Source organism: Heptranchias perlo, chromosome 22 (genome assembly GCF_035084215.1).
Source record: "Heptranchias perlo isolate sHepPer1 chromosome 22, sHepPer1.hap1, whole genome shotgun sequence".
Taxonomy (NCBI): Eukaryota; Metazoa; Chordata; class Chondrichthyes; order Hexanchiformes; family Hexanchidae; genus Heptranchias; species Heptranchias perlo.
In genome coordinates this window covers 7,077,818-7,102,558 of record NC_090346.1, presented here as the reverse complement: position 1 = coordinate 7,102,558, position 24,741 = coordinate 7,077,818, and the positions used below count along the sequence as shown (strand labels likewise).

Below are 24,741 nucleotides of genomic sequence, written 5' to 3'. Positions count from 1 at the left end.
AATCATGGAATAATCTAGGAACAAACCAGACATCGACTAATTACATGACCACAGGTACCATAATATATGTGCCCATTTTACATCAGTCCTTCTGTAATTATAACAAACTTTTGTTATTCAGTTTTGTAAATGTAGACTGACTAGCACAGAGTAACTGTCTTCAAGATAGGAAGGAGTAAAGAAAATCATTTAGAGGTGGGGTGGGAGGAATCACCTGTTATGGATCCTGTTCTGAGTCAAGAGTTAAAGTACACTGTTCAGCAGAGCAAGTGTTTTACAATGCATAGTACCTAGTCTGCACTGAACCCAAGAACGTGGGTGTATTAATACAAATCCAATATATTGTTTACCCTGCCATTGACATCCTTTATTAAAAAGGCATGACTACTTCAAACCAGCCACAAGTTTGATTTGACAATCATTGGTCAGTCCAAGTTGCTTCCTTGGAAGGGGAAAGCTTGTAGTTTAGTCCAGTTGCTGGATGGATCATTTGCAAGATGCACAGTCTTGTATGGTTTGCAAATTATGGGATGGGAAAGAGAAAGCAGCAAGTAACACCTTCAGATTTCTTCCTCTTGCAGCAGCAGCAGCAGCTGCTAGAGTCCATGGATTAGTAAATCCTACCTTGTGGGCAGGTTTTGGTTTGGAAGCAGGAGGCCATTAGGTTCTACTCCTTTACCACCCCCACCCCCCCTAAAAAAGCCCATCATGCTACAAAAGGGTCAATTTGACACAATTTGGAATACAATTCAGTTGATAAATACTGCAAGAGTGCTGATTTTTGGCATATGCAACATTTGTTTTATTTGACATGACATTCCTCAATGTATACAAATGACATGTACAAAAAAAAACTAAAGAAAAAGTCCAAAATAAAGTGGAATACAGTGTTACTTCTACAAGATACATTTGGGTGGAATCATTCAACATTTGAGGTGACACCTTTAACAAAAGCCTGCACCATTTTCAATGTCCTGATAAATTATGGTTGAGCGTTTCCTGACCTTTTATAAAAGAACATTTGAAAGTGTCTTGACACAGAAGCAGAGTTTTGGATCAAGCAATTCCTGAACTTCCTGCACTGTAGGATGTAACCAACACTTAAAAAGGTTCCCTACTTTCTGGACCATACATACAATGTTTTTTTTTTAAAAAATGGGTAGATTTTAAAGAGAACATACCATAAACTGGAAGACTACAGCACTTGCGTGATCCTTAGTAGCTTCCTCATCTCAATTGGATTTGCTTCTAGGACAATACTCAAGAGGTTCCACATTGAAGAGAAGCAGGTTTTGGCAATATTATTCCTCCACAACAAGTTACAAGAACACATGCATTCTCCATAAAGTACATTGCTCAGTGATTGCAACACTGCATTAAGAGATCCTACCATGGACCACTAAAAGAAGTTTATGGTCCAAATGCCTGCCCATCTTTCACTCAGAACCAGCAAATGCACAAATATTTTTTTAAAAAGGCTGCCTTGGAAGTTCCAATTCTTTTTAATGAATATATTTTGTTGAGAACCCAATTGCTACATTTTGGCTATTTGATAAGGTAGCCCAAAAATTGAAATTTGCCAGATTTTGAATCCACCTCAGTTAAGTCAAAGAAGAAAGTTTTGGCCAGGGTGGATCACTTCAATGTTTGAGAGGGTCCTTCTAATTAAGAGTTGGTTTGCAATTCTTACTGGGGTATCCAGTTTAGTCTGAAATATTGGCACATGGGAATTTGAGTAGGATTTGAGGCAGGGCTGCTGCTGTTCCAGTTCTAGGAGAGTTATAGTTTTACACATTCCAGAAATAACCCCTTTTTAAAAAAAATTAAATATTCCAGTAGCTATTGATCATTGGGGAAGTGCTAATGTGACCAAGTCCCCATCTCCAGTTCCAGCAATAGGCAAGATGGCTGGTTCCAGTATTTTGCCCAATCTGATGAGTTCCGAAAAATTGTTTAGTGACTGTGGGACATGAGGCACACTGGATCCTTTGAGGAATATGGAAAAGATGGCACCAAATAAGCTCAAACTTGAAATGCACAAACATATGGTAGAAATAAAATCAGGACTTATGGTCTGGTGGCTCCGGTGAGATACAAACCCCTGATCACTAACACGTGGCATGCTCTCTCTAGTACAATTATGCATTATGAAAAGTAATTTGCTGAACTATAAAATGGATAAACAGAATAGAAATGCACAACTCAAGACCAGCATATGTCATTCCATATTCACACAATTTTATTTCGGGAGATGACATTTTAAAAAAAAATGTTGCCCATTGAGAAGTCCTATAGGACCCTACACCATTGTCTTGTACCAGTTTCATTATTTTTCTGAAGATTCCTAGAACCAGTGGATATAACTCCTACTGTAATGCCATCTTCAGTTACAATGACAACCAAGGAGTTGCGGTGACTGGGTTCAGTGCAAGAGTTCAGTTAGCTTTAAAATGCTACCTGCAACAAAACTGCTCAAGCAGTTGGGAGGACGAGAGTGCAGTTTGTGGACAAGCCCAGAGAACTAAACTGCCTTCTGCTGAAAATGTTTCACCTGCTCCTCCACAGCTTCCAACATGGCCAATGAGATTGGATATTGAGTCAGTGTGTGAGGTACTCCCATATCAATTGCACCCTCCCCTCCCATCGTAAGGGGAGACAGCAAGTGGCCATCGAATTCCCAGCCTGGCAAGACCAGGAGTACTCGTGAATGTGGCTAGCAATCAGAGCATTGGCTGGTGCAGCAGCCGGACTCTATGGCCAGAGGCACATGAAGCAAGTCTCGACCATAACTTTGACAATGCCAAAGTTGCAGATATCCAGGAAACCCCCAACACAAAAAAAAAGGGAAGGCTAAAGGGAATGTCATGTAGTATTGATTTATACAGCCTGCATAGGTCTAGGGAGAAAATGATACCGTCTCCTTTAATAGCAGCTACTGCCAAGACAAATATATAAAATCTGTTCTTAAAAAAAAAAATTGGTTGTGATATGTTGTGATAGGCAGGCAGGCATTGCAGCCCATGGTAGGACTACTGCAAGAAAGGACGCCGGAAAGCCACATAATAAAGTGCATTTAATACTCCCAGAGGGTTGAGGAGTCAATGCCATCAGCAGATGCCTTCAGCACACCTGCATGGTCCCCCTTTAAATACTTCCCGTCTACTTTAATTGCAACTTTGTTGTAATCACAGAATTCGAACAGGAAATCCACAGGTTGATCGCTGCTGCTGGTGACTGAAGAATCGCTCCCAACCATCCAGTATTTCCCAGTAGAATCTAGAACAGTAGAGTTTAACACAATATAAGAACCAGTATGGGGAAAAAGTCTTGGCCCAGAACAGCAAGATTGTATCAAAAATAAACTTAATATACCAAATGTATACTCCATTTAAGTTACAGTATCTTACCTATATCCATCCCTGGGGCAGGGATTATCTAAACAGCACTTTCAGTGGCTAGTGATCATGTGCTATATTTGCAGATCAGTCTGCCTCCTGGCTTTGTATTAAATAAAAGTAAGAAACCCAGGAGAGTAGAGGGCAGGCAGGTGATTTATTTCCAAGCCTTTGGGAATATCACTGAACTGACTGCGGTTCGAATGTGGCTCAGGAGACTGGGTAGTAAACAAGAGCACACACACGATACCTACTAGCTAAAGCATTGCCTGGTATAGTCCAGGTTCGACAATCCCTCTGTGCAAGCAAGCAGGACAGTACTTCCAAACATAAGAACAGGAATAGGCCATTCAGGGGAAGAGCATGATTCCTACTCTGTTCAGTGTCTCCTGGTGGAAAGTATGCATGTGTGGCTGTCAATGGAAGAACAGGAATGGATTCAACTGCGATGCCCTTCATGGTAAAATAGTCCACCAGTATTACACTGTCCAGGCTCAAACAAAACATAAAAACGACCACTGGGATGAGATACCAGCATCTGTGAAAACATATCCTAAAGGATTCTGTGCCTTCAGGAGAGAATTGCAAAGAATAAACACAAAGTAGGATTATTTACCTTTGAGGTTGTAAGCACCATCATTAAGCTCCAGCTGGAAGACATCATAAGAAGATCTGTTTGAGTCTAGAGTTCCAGTCACTTTCCTGCATCCTATAAAGCCATGTTCTCCACGAAGAACTATTATAGGCCTATTGATGAGTTTCATTACAAATTCTTCAGTCTCCGCTTGAAAATGGAAAAAACAAATACTTTACAGTTCAGTAAATAGGGCGTTAAAAGATATATCCAGTTTAAAAAAGGTGCCAGAATCTCACTGCTAACCAGCAACCTGTACGGAAAGTGTACACGTGGATGTTGGGGAGGACAGGATTAGGCTTGGCTATGATGCTCTTCAAAGTCAAAGCTTACATGAAAACGGCCACTTCAACAAGGTGCCTGAGGGCACCAGTGCCCATGGCACTGTACCCCAGCAAGGAGTCAAGTCAACACCATCAGGAAAGGAGGGAAACCTTGGGTGAGGGTGGGGGAGGAAAAGAGAAAACGATAAAAACTATTTTGGTCATATTGCTTCTGGGAATAGTCGGGGGCAGGGATCTGACTGGAGTAAGTACAGGTTCAGTTTAGGCAGAAGTATGGAATCACTTCAGACAAGATAGAAGTCTCCCATGAGAAAGTGCAGTAAGTGAGCTTTCAGCTCAACTCCTACACTGAAGAAAGTACTTTAATTAAAAAATCTCATAACAGGAATACCGAACAAGATGCACAGGAGCTCAAAGTATAAAAAAAAAATCAATGCAGAAGGTTTGGCAGATGGGAAAACTTGTAGCAGCAATCAGATCATTGATTCAAAACACCTCTCCAAAGATGGCATGGCTTAGTGCCAGCGTATTGCACCTGGTATCAGTGCACCGATTTTAAATAGGAATTGCTAGCTAGATGCAAAAAAAAAACAAGGGCCATCTAGTTTGCCTTCTAACATCCTGGTAGTTGGATGATCCAATGATAATCAAATATCTTGATTCACAAAGGGGTGCTGGGGGGAAATCAAATTCCTTGGGGAGTTAGTATGCAACTTATTCAATACTGACTCACACGCACCCTTCAAACAAGTGAGTTTATCTGCAGCAAATTCCTCTGCCAATATTCAACAGAAGAATCTTATATCACTACACACTACTTTGCAATTCACAAAAAGGTACTGGAACCAACAGCTGCCTACTTCAGTGCCGACTATGATGAACACCTCATTTCATGGAAGATTGGAAAAAGACTTCATGGTAAGTTCTGGACTCGGTCAGAACAAAAAAAGGAACATGGTCAAAATCTGCTGGCTGATTTAGATTTTAACAGGACCAGTGCTAAATAGGAATTTTCAGTCACATTTCCAATAAGAAAATCTTTAGGTTTAAATATCTGTGTACAGGAGTCTACATGCAACTTTTAAATTTGTGTTAATGCTTCCTGAAAGGGAGGGCGAGCAGCTAAAAGTCATGGTTCACATTGGAGCCTCTGGAAATAAAATAAAAATTGGTTTGAGTCTTTGAGGGAGTTTAAAAAGAGTTAGACAATTGAAAAAACAAAACCTCAAGGGTGATAATTCCAGGAATGCTTCCTGTGCCATGCACTAGACAGGTTAAGTAAAGGAAGATTAGGACAGTCGACATGTAGTGCCAGAGGGAAGGGTTCACATTCTTGGGGCATTGCCGCAATCTCTGGAACAAGGGAAGGCTAGACTGAAGGGATGGCCTTCACCTGAACCAAAACACCAATGTCCTTGTAGTGAGGATAAATAAAGCAGATGAGGAGGATTCAACCTACTATGGCAGGAGTGGAGTTGGGGGGGCTGGGGGAAAGGAGGAGGCATCAGACACAGACAGAGACACAGATTAATAAATCTATTGGAATAAAGGGAAAAAAAGGCAGAGATAAAAACACTGATGCAGATGGTGCAAGGGATAAATCAAAAAAGTGACTTGAGAAAAATACAGAATCAACATGTTAAAAAACTGGAGTCAGGATTGAATGGTATGTACTTGAACACACAAAACATTCATAAAAAAGTAGTCAGACAGAAATATTCACAGTTATAACATTTTCAGAGGATACGGAGGGGATAAAAGGAGGTTGGCAGTGTTAATGAAGTATTCTATCAGTACTAAAGAGTGCAAGGATTCCTTTACAGTGCATTAAGACTACTATCCATTTTAACTGGGCAGAAAAAGGTAGCAAACAGGTCAACAGATTAGCAGTGGAAAATCTTCAAAAGTGATGTGTAGAATACAAAACAAATATATTCCTAAAAAAGGTAAAATGGTACATTTTTCCCATTTCTCCTTAAATATGCAAAATATGCTGTGGGACGACACAGTAACCACACTCTTGTTTGAGGGAGAATGATAAAGCAGGTAACTATGGATTGCACACCAATGTCCACTTCGCCATGGCACCACATACTCCAAACACTGCCTCAGTCGTGACCATTAGCAAAATACAATGCTGGGGGGGGGGGGCAAGGAGGGGAGGGAAAAGAGAAGCTAGAAGAAGCACCACCACAAAAAGCAAGTCTTTAACATGTTTACCTATAGTTTGGAAGCCAGGACTTACCTGGTGTCTCTATGCTGGCACAAAGCTGCCCATTCTTTTTAGCTGCCACATATTTTCCATTGACAGCCTTCAGAACAATCCTCCTCTCATGCCATTCAATTTCAAAATAGCAGTTGCCATTTCTGTAAAACAAAAAAGAAAAAAGTAATTAGTTCCTCGTAGGCTGAAAAAGCCATTTCATTTTTAAAATGGGAACAGGATTTTTCTTAAAGCATTGTCACTGTTACTGTGCAGTGACTTTAACAATTTAACCCTTACCCAGCACCAGCTGGTGGTTGTAATTTGCCTCAGTTTATTTTTTTTGTTTGTTCATGGGATGTGGGTGATACTTGCGAGGCCAGCATTTATTGCCCATCCCTAATTGCCCCTAAGATGGTGGTGAACCGCCTCCTTGAGCCGCTGCAGTCCGTGTGGTGACTGTTCTCCCACAGTACTGTTAGGAAGGGCGTTCCAGGATTTTGACCCAGCGACGACGAAGGAACGGCGATATATTTCCAAGTCGGGATGGTGTGAGACTTGGAGGGGAACATGCAGGTGGTGTTGTTCCCATGTGCCTGTTGCTCTTGTCCTTCTAGGTGGTAGAGGTAGTGGGTTTGGGAGGTGCTGTCGAAGAAGCCTTGGTAAGTTGCTGCAGTGCATCCTGTGGATGGTACACACTGCAGCCACTGTGCACCGTTGAAGGGAGTGAATGTTTAGGGTAGTGGATGGGGTGCCAATCAAGAATAACCTCAAGGTTGATAATTCCAGGAACGCTTGATTATTCTTCAACCTGCTTCAGGTCATTTTATGCAAGGGACCTAACAAGCACTATTGGGTACCTAAGTTTTGGAATTTTAATTCTTGCCTCATTTTCAAGTGAGTTAAAAATTTATAGCATTAGCACAATTACACATCAATTTGAAATTTACTAATTGTCTTTTTTTTTGAAAAAAAAGACACCTACAAGCCCTATAACTATCCAAATGGTGGCCCAAAAGGTGATCGCAGACTAATTTTTTAAATAGAGGCATTTTGGACAAGTTCGTCCTTGTCCTTGTGATCCAATACCTCTGCAGCAGAGAAGCTGGACATGGGCCCTGCTTCCAGTTGCCATGGACAGCTCAAGTAATATTCTCCCACTTTCTCTTTCTTGCAAAGAGACGTTGCAGCCTCCACTCAACATGGCTCAGATTGGGTCTCAAGCCCACACTAGTCCCTACCCTTACGGCACTAATTGTTTTAAAAAAAGACAGCATCAACCACTTCTACCGCACTATAACTCCAACATCATCTTTGTAGCAAGTGTCTTATTCCAACACAAGATTTTTCAACAACTGATTAGGCTCTACTGACTGAAAATGGAGCCTAATACGGTAATCATGCATTAAATGCTCATTTCATGCAACAGTCAAGTTTAAAACAATCTTTATTTTAGTGCCATCAATGCATCAATTCTCTGAGAAGTGAGCCAGAAATGTTCACATAATCCACTGCAGGTGACCATTGCATTAGGGAGGAGAAAGCCAGTCTTAACTCGTGGAATTGAGTGTCAGAGGTGAGCCATGATATTGCAGTCCAAGGTCAAGTTAAATCTTGGTAGAGTTTCAAATGTTCTAGTTTGGGTTTGATTTTGCATAGTGACGTGGCATAATTATCGACAAGCTTTAAACTAACTAGTTTATGGTTATCCCTATAATGTTCAGGATTCTAAAGTTTTTCCCACCAGGATTCAAAAACTGGTAGTCATCAGATTCCTAATAACTCCACCACTACAAACTATATTAAATATTCAGATGACACCAGAGCAGAGGATCTGTTCATTACAGACTGGATGTTCTACAGCCATTTCAGTAGACGATTCTATTCACACAAAGCTTCATTTCTTCAATATTATGGAGACTTAAAAAAGGAAGTACTACACTGAAGGTATTTGACTACAGCTCAAACGGATATAGGAAGGCCACAGCAAATCACAGGATCTGTACAAGTGACTTGACTAGAAGTGTACACAATTTTTAAAAAAAAAATAAGTATTCCTCAGGGGGAGGAGGAACTAAAATCCACCCAGTTGTGAACATTTAGGCATCATGATTGTACCAATCCTATTGTCACAAAAAAAGTGGCCAGAACTTTAAAGATCGTGGTAGTTTCATCATGCTATAAAGCTCAGTTTACTGAATGCTTGTGGTTTTCATACAGTAACCACAATGTCTTTAGATATGACTGAACAATGATGGATGTGGACTGTACACAAGATCATTGCAGTCCATGGCTCATTGCTGTATAGGTTTTTGTACACTTACTTTGTAGAGGCAGTAGACTGTACCCCTCCATTGGCAGTCAGAGTCCAGTATTTCCCAGTGCAGGTTCGGAAAGCACACTTTTTGGTTTCTTTGTTGATTTCTAGTTGAAATGTTTCCTGGTCACTTTCTTCATCCTGGTTAGCAGACAGGTCCATACCTTTCCAGAGCAAAAATCATACATCAGGATTTATAGCAGGGCCAAAGCTGGACTCAGTCCCTTCCATTTCAAGCAACACAAGAAAACCAATCAGACCAAATCACATTGCTTTGCTTCAGTCAGGTTGAACCCAGATATACACAAGCACCTCTTGGCATCTGTGTAAAGCAAAACTAATGCTAGCAATTGCACTAAGGGCCCCCTCAAGACTCAGATCAGCATGAAAACAAAGGGGTAGAAATTTGTCTGAGGCAATAATGCAAAATGGACTTTTTTCTATCTGCTGCTGGTTGCCAGATATTTAGTACCATTGATTTTAATACAATTGAATATGGGGCAGGATGTACAATAGGCGGGCGATACGATTCTGCCCAACACGCATTTCTACCCCAAAGCATCTGAATCCACTGTGCTTCAGCAAGTCAAGTCAGTGAATTGCACTGAGGAGTTGGTTGTCCAGAAACTGGAGGTGGGGGGGGGGGGGGTAAACTCAAAGTCTTACAACATTAAAAAAAGAGAGCTCGAGATCACAATTTTAAAAAAAGACAAAAAGGCAACCAATCCCAAATAGTTGTACTAACTAACTGTGACCTAATATATTTAAGTACACTTTGGACAGATATAAATGACAGCAATTCTCAACGACAAAGAATTGGTTCAATCTCACGGCAGTTTTGGACAAAAGACCAAAGACTCAAATCAAGTGAAAACAGCCTCCTTGGAGGACCAGAAGTTTTAATTTGGTCCTCGATCACGAAAGGAAACTGGAAGCAGAAAACATTACTACAGGGAAGTAACTTTGTTGTAGTCATCCCTTTCTAAACTACGTTAACCAATAGGACAACTCAGCCTTTCATTTTAGACAAGGGGGTCAATTTTCGGATGGCGGAGCGGTGCGTTCGTGGCAGGGCAGCTCCTAACATTGGGGATTCCCGGAGTGGGTCCAGAGCCCGGCTCCAAACCGCCCACTTCTGGGTTCCCCAATGACGTGAATCGGTGCGTGCAGCCCCCGCATGTGGGACTCCCACCGGCAATCAAAGCTAGTGGGATCCCACTTAATTTCGTTATCTGGGTACTTGAGGTCATTTACAGACCTCATTAGTTGGGAGATTTTAGGAGGATTCGGATTTGGGACTACCCAGAGCGTGTTTCCCATGCTGGGGGAAACACTCCCTGTTTAAACAGACATGTTCAGCCAGCGGCAGCTGCAAAGGTCCATTTAACAGGTGCGGGGTAAACCCTCATTCATTGCAGGAGGGCACTGTCACCTCAAAGTTTTGCCTGCCACACAGTTGTCTCTACACTCCAAATTATTAAATCAAACCCTAAACTCTGCTGTCCAAACACATTTACCTACTTTGTGGACCCCCTGACAGTCAGGATTGGGGGGAGGGGGGGTTCCATTGCTGCATTCATTACTCCATTGGAGGACAACTAACATCACCAGCCTCCCCAGGCATGCCGTCCACCTCCGCCACGTGGAGCTACACAACACAGTGCTGTGCAACTGGCACCTGCACAAAGTAGTTGTGCAACTACACATGCACCCACTGTAGGGTGGCATCAAGGGTGCGCATTGAGAACCTCACAAAAGGGCACAAGCCAGTCAAGAATGGCCAAGATGTGGCAGTAGTGGTGACAATATGTAATATTTGATTTCTGATCAACTCAAGTAAAAACCATGACAAAACCTCAAACACCCTTGAGCATCCCCTTCATGCTCAACACGTTTGCCTTATGTTTCCTACTACACATATGTGATGCATGCCCTGTGACTGCAGCACAGGTAGTGGCAGGTGGGGCGAGGCTGACCGTGGAGGAGATGCTTCAGAGGGAGAGTATGAGATAGAGCCATGAGATTGTATGAGGATTGGGTTGAGTGGTAGTGGTGGGATGAGTACTGGCGAGGTGAGTGAGTGCAGGCAAGATAAGGATGAGCTTTGAGTGGTTGTGAGGAGTGATGTGATGGAATAGTGTTGGCAGTGCAGAAGATTTGGGGTGGGGGGGTGCGGTGATGTGGCAGACAGAATGTATGGGAATGAGTAAGTGTACTCACTTCGGCTGACCTACTGAGGTCATTGAAGAGCCTCCTGCACTGTATGCAGGTGAGTGATATGTTGGTGGTGCTGGTGACCTCCTCTGCCACCTCAAGCCAGGCCTTCCTGGTGGCAGAGGCAGGCCACTTCCTCCCGTCCGCCGGGGAGAAGATCTCTGTCCTCCTCCTCACCCCATCTTGTAGGACCTGGAGTGAGGAATCATTAAACCTGGGAGCAGACTTCCCCCTTTAAATAGGGCTCCTCCAGCTGACAGCCTATGACGTGGGTGTGCAGTCTGCCCACTGCGTAGCTTTCCAGCGCGAAACCCGGAAGCCAAGGTAAGTGGCTTCAATTTACTTACGATCGCGTGGGGAACCCACCGATTTTGTTGGGTGGGTTACCCACGTACCCAGTCAACCCCCTGCTGGCAACCTGCCTCCCTCCTAATATCAAGCCCAACGTGTCCCAAAACAGTGCGCCTAGAAGATTCAAATTTAAAATGGAAGACTTAACACGCATAGTTACACTTTTGAAAACTCAGCATCTGGGAACAGGAAAAGTTAATCAGCTCAAATACAGCACCAAGTTGGAAGAGACCTGCTGAGTTACCAAGGAAGTGGCTCCACTTCCAACATCCATTATGGCTCATTCTAAACGAGCTGTGGGAAAGTGTACAAATATAGGGTCATCCAGACGAGGGAAATGGGATAGCAGCTTCTTAGCGTTCTGTTGAAAACATTCCACCCCACCCACAAAACCCCAAGTCAGATTATAGGCCAGACCAGCCAGTTGGAATCTGCCTGCAACCCATGGCCAGCTTAAGATGCTCTTGTTCAAGAGAAGTTGAGGGGGGTGGGGGTGGGGGGGGGGGGTGCGGGCAGAGTATTTACCATAGTAGTGTTGAGAAACTACTTTTTTTTAAAAAAAAGTCACCAGCAAATTACAATTCAAGAAATTTATGAACTCTGAAAAAAGCTGTCTCATTATTCTGTAGCATAATATGAATTTTAATGTTATGCGTTGAATGGCACTTTTAAAAAAAAAGTATGTTTCCAAAAATATTTTGTGGTAGTTTTTTTTTAAAAAAAGAAAAGAATTTTTATGGGCCACTTCAAAGTTGTTCTCCTCCCTTCTCCCCTCCCCCCACCTTCAAGTACCAAAGAATTTGGAAGGAAATTTTAAAATGGCAACAGCAATTTTTTTTTTGGGGGGGGGGGGGGGGGGGGGGAAGTGGGAAGGTTGAAAAAGAAATCAAAGGATTTCTCTTCATCCCATTATAGACTTACTCTTCAGAGAGGAAGCAACTGTATAGTAGCTTTGGAATCAAGTACAATTAGAGCTGAACACAGTGTTTAAAATAGACAACACCTTATTTTGGATGCTACAGCTATGAAACTACTTATAACAAGGCTAACAGTTACGACAGTGTAGAAATTTAAAATGGAAGCCATAACTAAGCTAATGGAATTATATGTTTTAATTTTATGTAGTTCCTTTTCCAATTTTCTCAGTTCACCTAATCACCTGAAAGTTGTCATGACCTCCAGCACCATGCTCAAGGTGGCCTGCCCTCATGAACTTAGATGAGAGTCAGTAGCCACACAACCAAACTTGATTTGTCTTCACCGATGACCCCATACATGCAGTTGCAGCAAGGGTCACCAGACACTGTGCCCAAGTCTCCCCCATCCTTTTCCCCCTCTTCATCATTTTTCAGTTGGGGCATTACTAAGGGGTCAGCTTGGTTCCATTCACAGCAGTTTTGCCCAAGTTAGAAGGTTTGAGTGTGTTACGAACCACTCCAGGACTTGGGGACAAATTATGTGCCCAACACTCCAGTACAGCACCACGAAAGTGTTGCATTGAGAGAGACTCCATCCTTTTAAGGGCACCCCATCTACTGGTTTCGGTGAACAATAAACAGTCCCGTGATGCTATAATAGAGGAGCAGGGAGTACTCCTGGTTCCTGGCCAGTATTATTCCCTCAATCACCACTTGAATAACTGATCTTTCATCTAAAAGTTACAGTGGGATTTGCTGTACCCATCACATTTCTGCCCTAACTGTATCCAATTCCAATTGTCTAATCCCATTATTTCAATGTATTCTTTGTATATAAACCACAGGTGCAATAGGTGGTTGTAAATGCAAATCTGTTAGTGGTAAGCTTAGTGGCCTACTTTATTAAACAAAACATAGTGGTCAAACTGAGGGATGTCAGTGTTGGGAAACAAACTTAGCTACTTTGACACCAAGCTTCAGGTATGTTATAGGACAGCTGTATAGAAAGAACGAAGTTGCATTTATATAGGGCCCTTCACAATCCTCAGAATGCCCCAAAGCACTTTGCAGCTGTACTTTCTACCCTGCCCAACATGCGCCAATGTGCAGTGAGTTTTTAATAGAGGTGAAGCATCTGGGAAGACACCACTCCTTTAAGAACTCAAATACATAGCTCAGCTCTTGCAAGCTTCCCACAGCTGCAGGAAGGCCAATTTCAGCCTTTGTTCAGTGCCACATGCGATGTAATCACTATTGTCTCACACCTCTAGATTGCCTCAAGATTTGTTTTGTTGGTTTGGGAGGGGGGGGGGGGGGGGAAGGGGAAAAGTGAGAGAGAAAACAAGAGGAAGAAAGCAGGCAAACACACACAGGCAGCTGATATTCCTGAATCCTTTCAAAAATAAAAGGGCCTTCACAATTAAAGTAATTGAATGGGATTTTAAAAACAGACAAAAAAAAGCTAATTTCTTTCAAAAGGCTATACACAACAAGTCAAGATTTATTTTTAAATTATTGATCACCTTTCACTCGATGTGAACCAAATCAATATTCTCAAACAAATTACTAGCAACTGCAAAATACTAAACATGTTGAAGAGTGTATGCAAATCCAGATGATTGCCAATAGAATTCAAAATTTCAAATTAGGTTTTACTTCAGACTGGTTTTGCAGTGTCCTGTCCACTAAATATCATTTGCTTTTCAGAAGGCAAGTTGCCCAAATTCAAAACCAATTACTAGTAGACACGTTTTCCCCTGATTGCAGCTTATTTCTCACAGATGTTACTGATTACATAGCACATTGCAAGCTCAAATGCCATGTCAAGGTTAATCCTTTCACAGGGGCTAGCTTACATTGCTTGCCACCCCCCCACCCCCAAAGTTTACATCTAGGCCTTTGAAGGGGCACAACATACAAAAAATGTGGGGCAGTCAATCATGGTTTATACAAGATTTGGCCCTCTGCTTGGACAGGCCTGATATCACGAATTTCCAGATGGCCATTTGCTCCTTTGAGCCCGTTTTCTTTTCCCCTCCCACCCTTAGTCTAAGTTGGAGCTAGCGTTGATGGGCTGCTGCTGATGGGCTGCTGCTACTCAACCCAGCCGTTGTACTAATGCACCTCAAGCCAGGAGAATGGGTTGCCATGACAGCAGCAAGGGTCAAAAGTCAGGTCATGAGAGCAGCAAGATACCTTCTGAATGCCATCCACTGAAGAAAAAGGAGGGAGGAAAGAAAAAAAAAGGTACTGAGCAAAATACCACAGATTACCCCATATGACCCAGGTCAATAAAGTTGACTTATCAAAGGCATCCATTCATATTGTAATGTGGAAAATTTACGTGCGGCGTAAACTCAATGCTACACGATTACAGCAGCATGGCCAACATGCTTTTCTCTCTCTGGGGAAAGGGTCATTTGCAGATATGCAAGTAGGCTTTGATGAACAAAAAGCATTCACACCCACGTATGAATAGGTCTAAGGATGGCTGCTAGAAGATTGAATGACAAGAGGAAGTACAATGAATGCACAGCTTCAGTGAAGAGAGTGGGGGGTGGGGAAGGGAAATGAAACCCAAATCAAGCAAACAAGAGGGTTTGCAGGTCAAATAAAGAATAATACAATCAGACTTCTGTCAGTACATCAAAAAACATAGCACGCAGTCAGCGAGTATGAGAGAGACAGCACTAGAACAGTGACAAAGAAACAGCTAGCAATAATTGTACTCCCTGGACCTTGTCTCCAACCAACTAAAAAAAGGTTAGTTTAGAACAAGAGGGCACCTGTAACACACTGCAATTCTCCAACATCTGGCTCCTGACATCAGTTCCTTAAAATGAACCTTTGTCCACTTTGAGATTGGTCGTTAAGCTGCTGTGGAGGTATTTGGAAATACACTTGTATGGTGACGAGACTAATCATACTGTTTCCTACAGGCTGAAAGGATAGAGATTTGCTAGTGATGCACTTGGGTTGGGGCAATCCCAAGCACGAATACACCAGACATGAGTTGCGTGCTCACAGCAGCTGAGCTGGAGAAGTTCCAGTGGGCCTCAGTGCATCATTCATTGAAGGTCCATGACAAATGCAGCGAGGGGGCTGGGACGCCAGGACAATTGAATTAAAAAAAAACTATCCTTTTTGTACAAGGCCTTGGTGAGGCCACATCTAGACTATTATGTCCAGTTTTGGGCCCCTCACATGGTGAGGGATATAGAGGCTTAGAAAAGTTTCAGAGCAGGGACATTTGACTGATTCCTAGTTTAAGGAGCGTTAGCTACCAGGACAGGGTTAGCAACCTGGGGCTTTTTATTTTGGAAAAAACTTCAAGGAGATATGATTGAAATCTTTAAAACAATGAAAGGATTAGACTTGGTCCAAATGAATAAGTTATTACAGCTAGATAGGTTAAGGAGGACCAGGAGACACAGGTATAAGTTACGAAAGCATAGAACTAGATTAGATACTAGTAGATACTCCAGAGATCAACGATTCTCAGTGATAAAGTAAGTTGCCAGCATGTACAGTACATGTGGATTCAGTGTAAACATAATACTCATCCAGCTCCATTTTGAATGTGTGTGCAACAAGCCTGACTAACTCAACACAGTGATATCCACAATACTTTACAGTACTTACAAACCAGCAAGTTCCAATGGGCTGGGCAATTGCTTTTATAGAGATTAAGAGGGGGATTTACTTAAGATTCAAAACTGCAGACAAACAAAGCATGCATTAACTTATGATGTGGAGATGCCGGTGATGGACTGGGGTTAACAATTGTAAACAATTTTACAACACCAAGTTATAGTCCAACGATTTTATTTTTAATCCCACAAGCTTTCGGGGGCCCCCGAAAGCTTGTGGGATTAAAAATAAAATCGTTGGACTATAACTTGGTGTTGTAAAATTGTTTACAATGCATTAACTTAGACACTCCTTAGTGCAAGCTCCAAGAGACCAAGAAATCCCCAGATACAAACCATTAATTCAATTAGATTTCTCAACTGAAATAGGACTATGTATTCTCACTTGAGAAACTTCCAGTTACATCTAACCACCCCAAAAAAAAATAGGCCAAGAGCCAAAAAGGTACAACACCCCAGCCTAGCACTGTGGTAGGTAATGGGTTCACAGATCTTCCACTATTGGTAAACCATCAGGAAAAGATGCAAAGCAAGAGATAGGGGACTTCCTTTAAAATGGAGGCAACAAAATCAAGAGACAAAAGCTGAGTTCCTCCCATTTCAGGTGGTGCTATTGTTGAACAGAAGGTAGGAAGGATCGCCTGGCTATTCATGGATGCCTCTTAGCCCAATTTAAGAGGAGCATTCACATAACATGGCTCCCACTTGGGTTTTTGGCCAGGGAACTGTGCATTGAGAGAGAAAAACCATTGCAATGCTGTATTACAATAGCCACTTTCATGCAATGACACCAAAACATCATAGAAAGAGTAGGCCATTCAGCCACTCAAGCATGTTGTGCCATTTTATTAGATCAAGGCTGATCTGTACCTCAACTCCATATTTCCTCACTACCCTTACCCAGCAAAAAAATACTGTCAATCTCAGACTTGAAAATTTCAATTGACCCAGCACCCACAGCCTTTTGGGGGGGGGGGGGGGGGGGGGGGAGAAGAGTTCCAGATTTCCACTACCCCTTTGCCTGGTGGTCATTTTTCAGTTAGAAAGAACTGGCACGGGGACCTTACAGAAGCATAATTATTCAATGGCCATTGGGCTCAATTAGTGATTCTTTATCATCAGTTACTACACAGCATTCGTGATGGTAAAGACAATCTCTCCGGATCTGGCCAGGTAAAGGAGCTAGAGAAAAAAAATGTCTACTCCTAAAAAGGGAAGATATGCTTGACTTTTGAGACATATAATTTATTTGCCAAGCAGATATTACTTCTGCCAAAAATAATTCTATTGCTGCTGGGCTCAACTAAACCATATCCATTACATTTATGGATCATAGATTAATTTATTGCTATTTATAAGTCCCAATATACCAAGGATGTGGAGCTAGAAGCTTGTTGGCAGTTCATTTGGCTTGGAGTGATCAGCTGAATTGCTTTCATGAATCTGCAATAAAGTTAAGTGTCTACAGAGTGCATAAACTCTTTGCTCTCAAGGACCAATAATGCAAATCCTTTCACATCAATCTCTCCCACCCTTCCTCTTGGGCTGAGTGTACTTTGCCAATATGAAATAAATACACAGGATCACTCAACATGTCAAAATATGAGATTTTAAATTAGAGAACTGAATGAGGTAACCAAACAGTAAATTGTGCACAAAGTCTAGATCCCATGTACTTCTCAAACTCTGGGGCTGATTTATTTATTTTTACTTGGGCTTAGGTATGGGGGTTACAAATGGGGTCAGTAGTCTTACTGCCCTATTAACCGCAATGCTGTAACTGTCACAGGAGCCTACCTAAAACTAGCACTTGGTCCCTTTCTCATGCAAATCCGGGCCGTAATGGTGTAATTATGGCCCTGATTGCAATTTCCAGGGACGTGGACAGAGCTCGCACCCCACCCATGTGCACTGGCATCCAGTCAGGGAGCGCCCAGAATTTTAATAAATGATTTTTTGTGTGGAGCTGGATGAAGGAGGTGCTCCTCCTGGCTCCATAAAAACATACTGTAGGCCTGGCCTCGGCATCACGTACCCCCTCCGAGCACACCTACCTGTGGGAGGATGTTCCTGAGGCTGTCAAAATCGTGGCTGCTGCTTCTTCGCCAGAACAGTCAGCCAGCCAAAATTCAAAAATCAACCCCTTCGGAATTCACAAACTAAAATACTCGCAAGATGTTGCTTAATACTTTTATGAAAATGTCTCCCCTCCCAAAAGGAACTCCTTAGTGACAGAGCTGCAGGTTCCTTGGTACGCCAACAACTCATCACTATTAATGTAAAAGCCTCACCACAGCACTGGCAAGCTATTCAGCTACAGAGAGATCATTGCCAAGCTCCATCTTGTCTCTACCAGATGACCACACTTACACTTGCAGCAGCAGGGACCACTGAATAGCAATTGGGGGTGGAAATGGGCTCATTTTCCCCATGCTAACCCAAGGATGCAAAGGCCAATTTGCACAGCCATTACCTTGACTGAGAATTAACCATCAGCAGAGACATTCTGGAATCTGGTGCAGCTCAACACATCTTTACCTGTAAACAGTCAGTGGGGCCATTTTTCCCACAAGTGCAAGGGGCAGCAAAATGAAATGGTAGTCTATTTAATTATATTGGAGGCTGTTCATCTTGATACTGATACTGAAATGCTAGAATTGATCTGACCACTTTGAAGACATTCAATAGCATCATTTTGCTCAGGCAAGAGTGCAATAGTTTAGGGTAACCTATAAACCATTTTTAATAAAATTTATAAAAAGTAGCATCGAGTTAGCTGCATGTCTTTTGGAACATTTTGTAATAAATTGGATGGCCAGGTGGTGAGGGATAGAATACTAGTGCCTGGTCTTCAGTTGCTTCCAAGCCTTTATTCACAGATCCATATTACCCACTCCACACCCTAGACAAGCTCTCAAACGGATACAAGAGTCCCCAATTGATACTCACCACCTGAATACAATTAACACTAATTGCTATAAATCATATGGATACAATTAACACATTTGTCTCAACTGAATTGCTTGAGAGAAGTTACAGAACCAGTGAAAGGTGCTCAATCAGGAAATGATGAAATATACTTCAGGAGTTTCAGAAATGTATACGTTGAAATTTATTCATTAAAAAAGGGACACCAAAAAGTGCTTGGCGAATTTTGGCAACATGATCAGTCCAGTTACACTGAATCACATTATTACAAATAAGTGATGTGATGAACGTGAACCTTTTCTTAGTGCTTCTACCTCTCCCAACAAGGAATGTTGATTAACCATTTTAATACAGTTACCTTAATTAGTAAAGCAGAGGATAACTTTCCAGCTATACCTTCAACCCCATAAAAAGTTAGTAGCAATTGAAACTGAGTTAAAAACTAAATGAAACAAAAAAAAGTCATGCTTGAGTTTAAAACAAATCAACACTACAAAAAATTCAAATACTAAGATTTTCATTGTTTATTGGAGACTACTTGGACTGTTAAAGACTACAAACATACCAGGCACTGAATCCTGCAAACCAAAATTCCCAGCAGTTCTTAAATAAAAGGTGATGTCCCTTTAACATGCCATTTGAGAGTTTCAGAACACTGAAAATCTTACTTTAGGCCAACATTCATCCCCCACTGGTATTCCATTAAGTCATAGGTGGTGTTTTTTTTTGAAAATTCATTCTTGGGATATGGGAAATGTTGGCAAGGCCAATAGGATTATTGCCTATCCCTAGTTGCCATAAGAAGGTGGTGGTGAGCCTTCTACTTAAGCCACTGCAGTCCACAGTGCTGCCAGGTAAAGAGTTCCACGATTTTGACCCAGCCACAATGAAGGAATGGGTAATATATGTCCAAGTCAGGATGGTGTGTGACTTGGAGGGGAAATTTGAGATGATGGTGGCCCCACGCAGCTGCTGCCCTTGTCCTTCTAGGTGGTCGAGGTCACGGGTTTGGGAAGTGCTGTTGAAGAAACCTTGGCAAGTTGCTGCAGTGCAACCTGCAGCCACGGTGTGGTTAAGTTACATCACCACGTAATGCAACAGGTAATGCAACAGATAATGCAGTACAGTGCATTAGTACTTTGTGATTCTCCTCTTTCCCATAGATTTCTAAATGCAGCTTCATATAACCCAACACGTTGAAGGATGCAGCACCTGTGAGGAGTTGCTACAAATCTCAAGTAGGTTAAGTTCATATAAATTTCAAAAAGGAAGCAACAAGTCATAAGGTAGAACATTGAGACACACACAGCACGTGTTAAGATAGCATTTACTATAGGAGGTGTTGTATATATACACAAAAAATTGTTTGTAGGCTAAATAATCCAAATTGGCCAGAACCCAATTCTGGAGTGGAGCCCAAAATAGTTAAGTGGCTTTCCCCTTCCATCAGTGCCCAAGCAGCAAAGAGAGAGATTTCCCTTTAAAAATGTTGACATGCATGGATTGTTCAATTCTTTCCCCTCCCCTTTTAAGTTGCAAAAAGGATCTGATGTCCAATTAGCAAAAACAAGCAAAGGGAGGGGAATATTGCCATGCAGAGTCACAGCTGGGTACAGGAGGATGAGAGCAGCTACGGGTTTCTTCTATTTGCTGGTTCATAAAAAATAATTCCATTTAGTAGGAAACAGTTCAAAAAAGCTACATGAAAATTTAATACACACAAATTCAGGCCTATCAAATGCCCATTTTCTACACTAGATGTGACATTAGTAGGAATTTCTGGTTTATGGACCACAATTATTTTTGTCAAGATGAAGCATCTCTAAAATTCAGGAGCTAAAGGATATTCTATTGAAGGATTTATTCAATCCATTCCTCAAGCAGATCAAGTGAAAGGGTCACTGGGAAAGGACATGCTGATGTATCCTACACCATTCGAAGTGCACAAGTCTGCCCAGTGTCCTTCAAGGGAAGAACTCCTTGCACAAGGTGGTATTGTTTTCAAATCCCTCCATGCCTCGCCCCTCCCTTTCTGACCTCAAGCCCTACAACCCTCCGAGATCTCCGCGCTCTGCGATTCTGGCCTCTTGAGGATTCCCAAATTTCATCACTCCACCATTAGTGGCTGTGCCTTCTGCTGCCTAGGACCTAAGCTCTGGAATTCCTTTCCTGTGCCTCTCTCCTCCTCTAAGATGCTCCTTTAAACCTACCTCTGACCAAGCTTTTGGTCACCTGTCCTAATATCTCCTTATGTGGCTCAGTGTCAAATTTTGTTTGATGTTCCAGTGAAGCACCCTGGGACATTTTACTATGATAAAAAGGCACTATATAAATGCCAGTTATGTAATTCAAATCAGAGCAAGAATGGTCACACTTTTACAGCTTATAATCTCAAGATGCAGTGCTGATGTGACTGGGGCTAGTGGGCCACTAGGTCTTCCCAGTTTTGTTGAGCTAAATGAGAATTTTGCCTCCTTTTTGTATGAATACAAATACAATGCACTCAGTGATGTATTAGGTCTGACCTATTGCTGCCGTGCCTTTTAATAAATACTTGTTGCCCAGATTAGATTTAACAAAATCGGTGCTAAACTAGTCCAGTAAATTTAAAAAAGCCAATCCTCCATGTGATCAGGAGAATATTTGATCCTCAAGGTCACAGGGATAAAATCAAAACCCATTTTATAAAATACGAGGAAAATTACCTTGTATATTAGGGATATGATGCACAGTCTATCGTTTGTGGATACCGGACCAGAATAGGCACACAAGAGTTAATTTTACTGCAACACATAGCCTGGATGCAGTAGCGAAATGTTGCACACAGGTGAGCCTTTAACGGCAGGATGCATCTCTAGCAGGCGAGGCTCCAAAATTATATTTGTCGGCAGACTCGACGCTTGCAGCAAAATCCTCCCTTTAAGAGCTCAAATAACACACATCTGGTTTTGTTCTCTAGTCACGGGTGAGATCACGTTGAAGTATTTTTGCACGGCTAAAGGATTTTTAAAATGTATATTTCATACCATAACGGCAGCTCGTTTTTAAAAAAAAGGCGGGGGAAGGAAATCAGTTATGTGTTTGCATAAAATAAACTGCTGCAGCTCGCATCTTTACTTGAACCCCATTTTGTTGAGTGCATCTTAAACGCTCTCAGTAGACTCCAGAACATTTCCTTTGTTGTGTCTGAAGCCAATTTGTTATGCAATACCTCATTTATATAAAAAGAGATAAAGCAGTAAGGGGAATTTCAGCATGCACATATTCATAAAATAAAGTGTCTGGTGAGATTTCAACTATTCATTTTCTGAACAGTTTTTTAAAAAAAAATCACACCTAGGGGGCTGCATTTCAATACTACAATCATAGAATGGTTATAGCGCAGAAGGCGGCCATTCGGCCCATCATGCCCGTATCAACTTTTAAAATTTCGGTTGAGTACAGAGAATTGTTTTACAAAAAGATAAATTTTGCAGTCGTGTGATCATCGATGTGGGTCGCTGGGTTCTGACTATTGCACAAACCAATTCCACTTCTATCTTTGAAGGGGGGGGGGGGGGGGAAGGCAGCAGCTTTGTTGGCAGAGGATTGTAAGGAAATGTTGGATTGTTCACTACACAATGGAACGATTATACCGTCTCTTTAATGAAGGAGCAAAGCAATGAACAGCTGTGAAAGACCGTTATTGCAAATAAAAGCCTTCGTTTGGACGTCCTAGATTGAAAAATAAATATTCCCCAATTTTCCATAAAGGAGTCTGGAAAACTATTACAGGAGTAGAGGAGGCCACGAGTGTAAGTTATATTGTTGTCCACATTTAATACAAGGTCTCGTTTGAATCAAAAGCATTTGCAAATGGAAGATTGTAGAATGGGGCTTGGTTGAGCTACTTAACCTTTGCTTTGCCATACGATCCAAAGTAATTAAAGACCGTTACTAAGGGAGGTAGGAAAGGATGGATAGATATTTGAGGTATTTATCTAGGGTCACCCCTTTCAAAAATTTCCTACAAGGACACAATGGATTGGAATGAAATTAGAAGCCATGTTGGAGAAATTCTTCCAAGCCCAACAAATAATTCCCTAAACAGACGAATTTGAGGGAACTGGAACTCTTAATCTCAGAAGATAACCATTTAGCCTTTTAAAGGGAACATACGCAGAAATGTTTTAGTAAGATTTGTTGTTGTTCTTTATTACAATATTCTCAATTAGAGTAGATCGGGGCGGGGGGGGGGGGGAGCAGTGTTGCTAGTCACACACAAAAAAACACCAGTTTGTGCTCACATTAACTCTTACCTTGCCGGATGGAAACATTCCTGCCATTAGCAGCCTTCAGGACCACCTGTGGGTAGCTCTGCTCCAGGACAAAGAGCTCATCCTTGCCCGCCTTGGTGCTCTTTCCAGACTTCATGGTGCCAGTGGGGCCCGATGGCGCCAGGTACTTGCCTTCACAGTCCCTAAAAGCCACTTTCCCTGACCTGAACTCCAGGGTGTATCCCGTGCCTTTCTCGGGCTTCTCCACCAGTTGGCCATCATTGCGGAGGAAGCGGTTGTCGCTGGTCTGGACGCTGTATTTCTGATCTTGGAAGACCAAGGTGATGAGAGAGTCCACCCCCCAGGGGGTATCTCGGTCTATAGCGATCTCGTCTTTGGAGCTGAGATGCGCGTACCTCTTCCTGGTCACGCTGAAGATGTTGGCCTGAGGATGCATAGCGATGTGGACACTCCATTTCTCAGCCACCGAGATGGTCTGGGCAAAGCAAATGATGCGGTCCTCAGTGCCACCGAAATAACGCTTGTGCGGCTCGGACTGAAGGGACCAGCGACCATCATCGTGGGCAATGATGAGGAACCTGCAATCTGGAGCCGGGCTCTCGCTGTCGCACGACACGTTGCCATCCTTGTCGGCGGCCAGATACCTCCCCAGGTGGCTTTTGAAGAAGACCACGTTCGCGTCGTCGCCGTTCTGCTCCAGGGTCCAGATCTGCTTCTTCTTCATGGTGGTGGCCGATGCATTGATCTTGAAACCAAACGCCTCAGCCGTGAGGTACTTCTTGCCGCAGTTGATGAGCCCAAATTGGATCTGCAGGCTGTTGCTGGTGTCGTTGGCTGGCATGACTGCAGGCTTGGTTATTTTGTGCTTTTCTTAATTTACGGTGTTTTTTTTTTTAAGTGTGCGTGTGTATATATATATATAGTTGTTGCACGGCTTGTATCCGAGCCCTTTGTTTGAATTGCGATACCTCAGCCTCCCCCAGCAAGGCTGAATCCCAACTAACCGCGGCATCATTTATAGAGCGGCTGACGTCAGGCCAGCACCGCCTTCCAGCAGAGAGTGAGATCAGAGGCAAGTCTGAGAACATGGTCTCTACATGAATGCAAAGGCAGTGTGTCTCACTGTCCATACAAATGCCTCTCGCTGGTTCGATAACCTATTTTTTTTTTTGTAGCATGTTTTTATTTCTGATTAAAAAATCCCACACAAACTTGGCAGCTCTTTTTGTGGCCAATTGACAAAGGAAATTAGCAGCATTTTCACTTGATCTTGAAAGACACACTACATTTTACTGGGTAATTCATCGGTGCTTAATAAGGTGTGGGCTCACCTTGTTGCAAGTGAGGACGTGTTTGATATGTCAATCACAGGATTCAACCTTGAAAGTTTTAATTGTGGTTTTCCCTGATGGCCTCAGTCAAACTAAGGAGACATTTATGTTAATCCTGTGTCACAGTTAGAAGTTTCCCTGATGCTTTTGCACCAATTCAGTATCCTAACTTGCACCAAGTCATGTTAACCCATCACCCCTGTGCTTGCTCACCTACATTGGCTCCCAGTCCAGCAAAAC

The 24,741-nt window shown here is 42.4% G+C and overlaps 1 protein-coding gene across 1 annotated transcript; it reads right to left on the bottom strand.

Moving 5' to 3' along the window:
• Nucleotides 1–778: 778 nt before the first annotated feature.
• Nucleotides 779–24,173, bottom strand: LOC137340443 (fascin-like). Its single transcript, XM_068002878.1, has 5 exons — nucleotides 23,192–24,173; nucleotides 8,841–8,997; nucleotides 6,559–6,680; nucleotides 4,012–4,179; nucleotides 779–3,276 (listed from the first exon to the last, which is right to left on the bottom strand). The coding sequence occupies exons 1-5, from the start codon at nucleotides 24,009–24,011 to the stop codon at nucleotides 3,074–3,076; spliced, it is 1,470 nt and encodes a 489-aa protein (XP_067858979.1). The 5' UTR covers nucleotides 24,012–24,173; the 3' UTR covers nucleotides 779–3,073.
• Nucleotides 24,174–24,741: the final 568 nt, after the last annotated feature.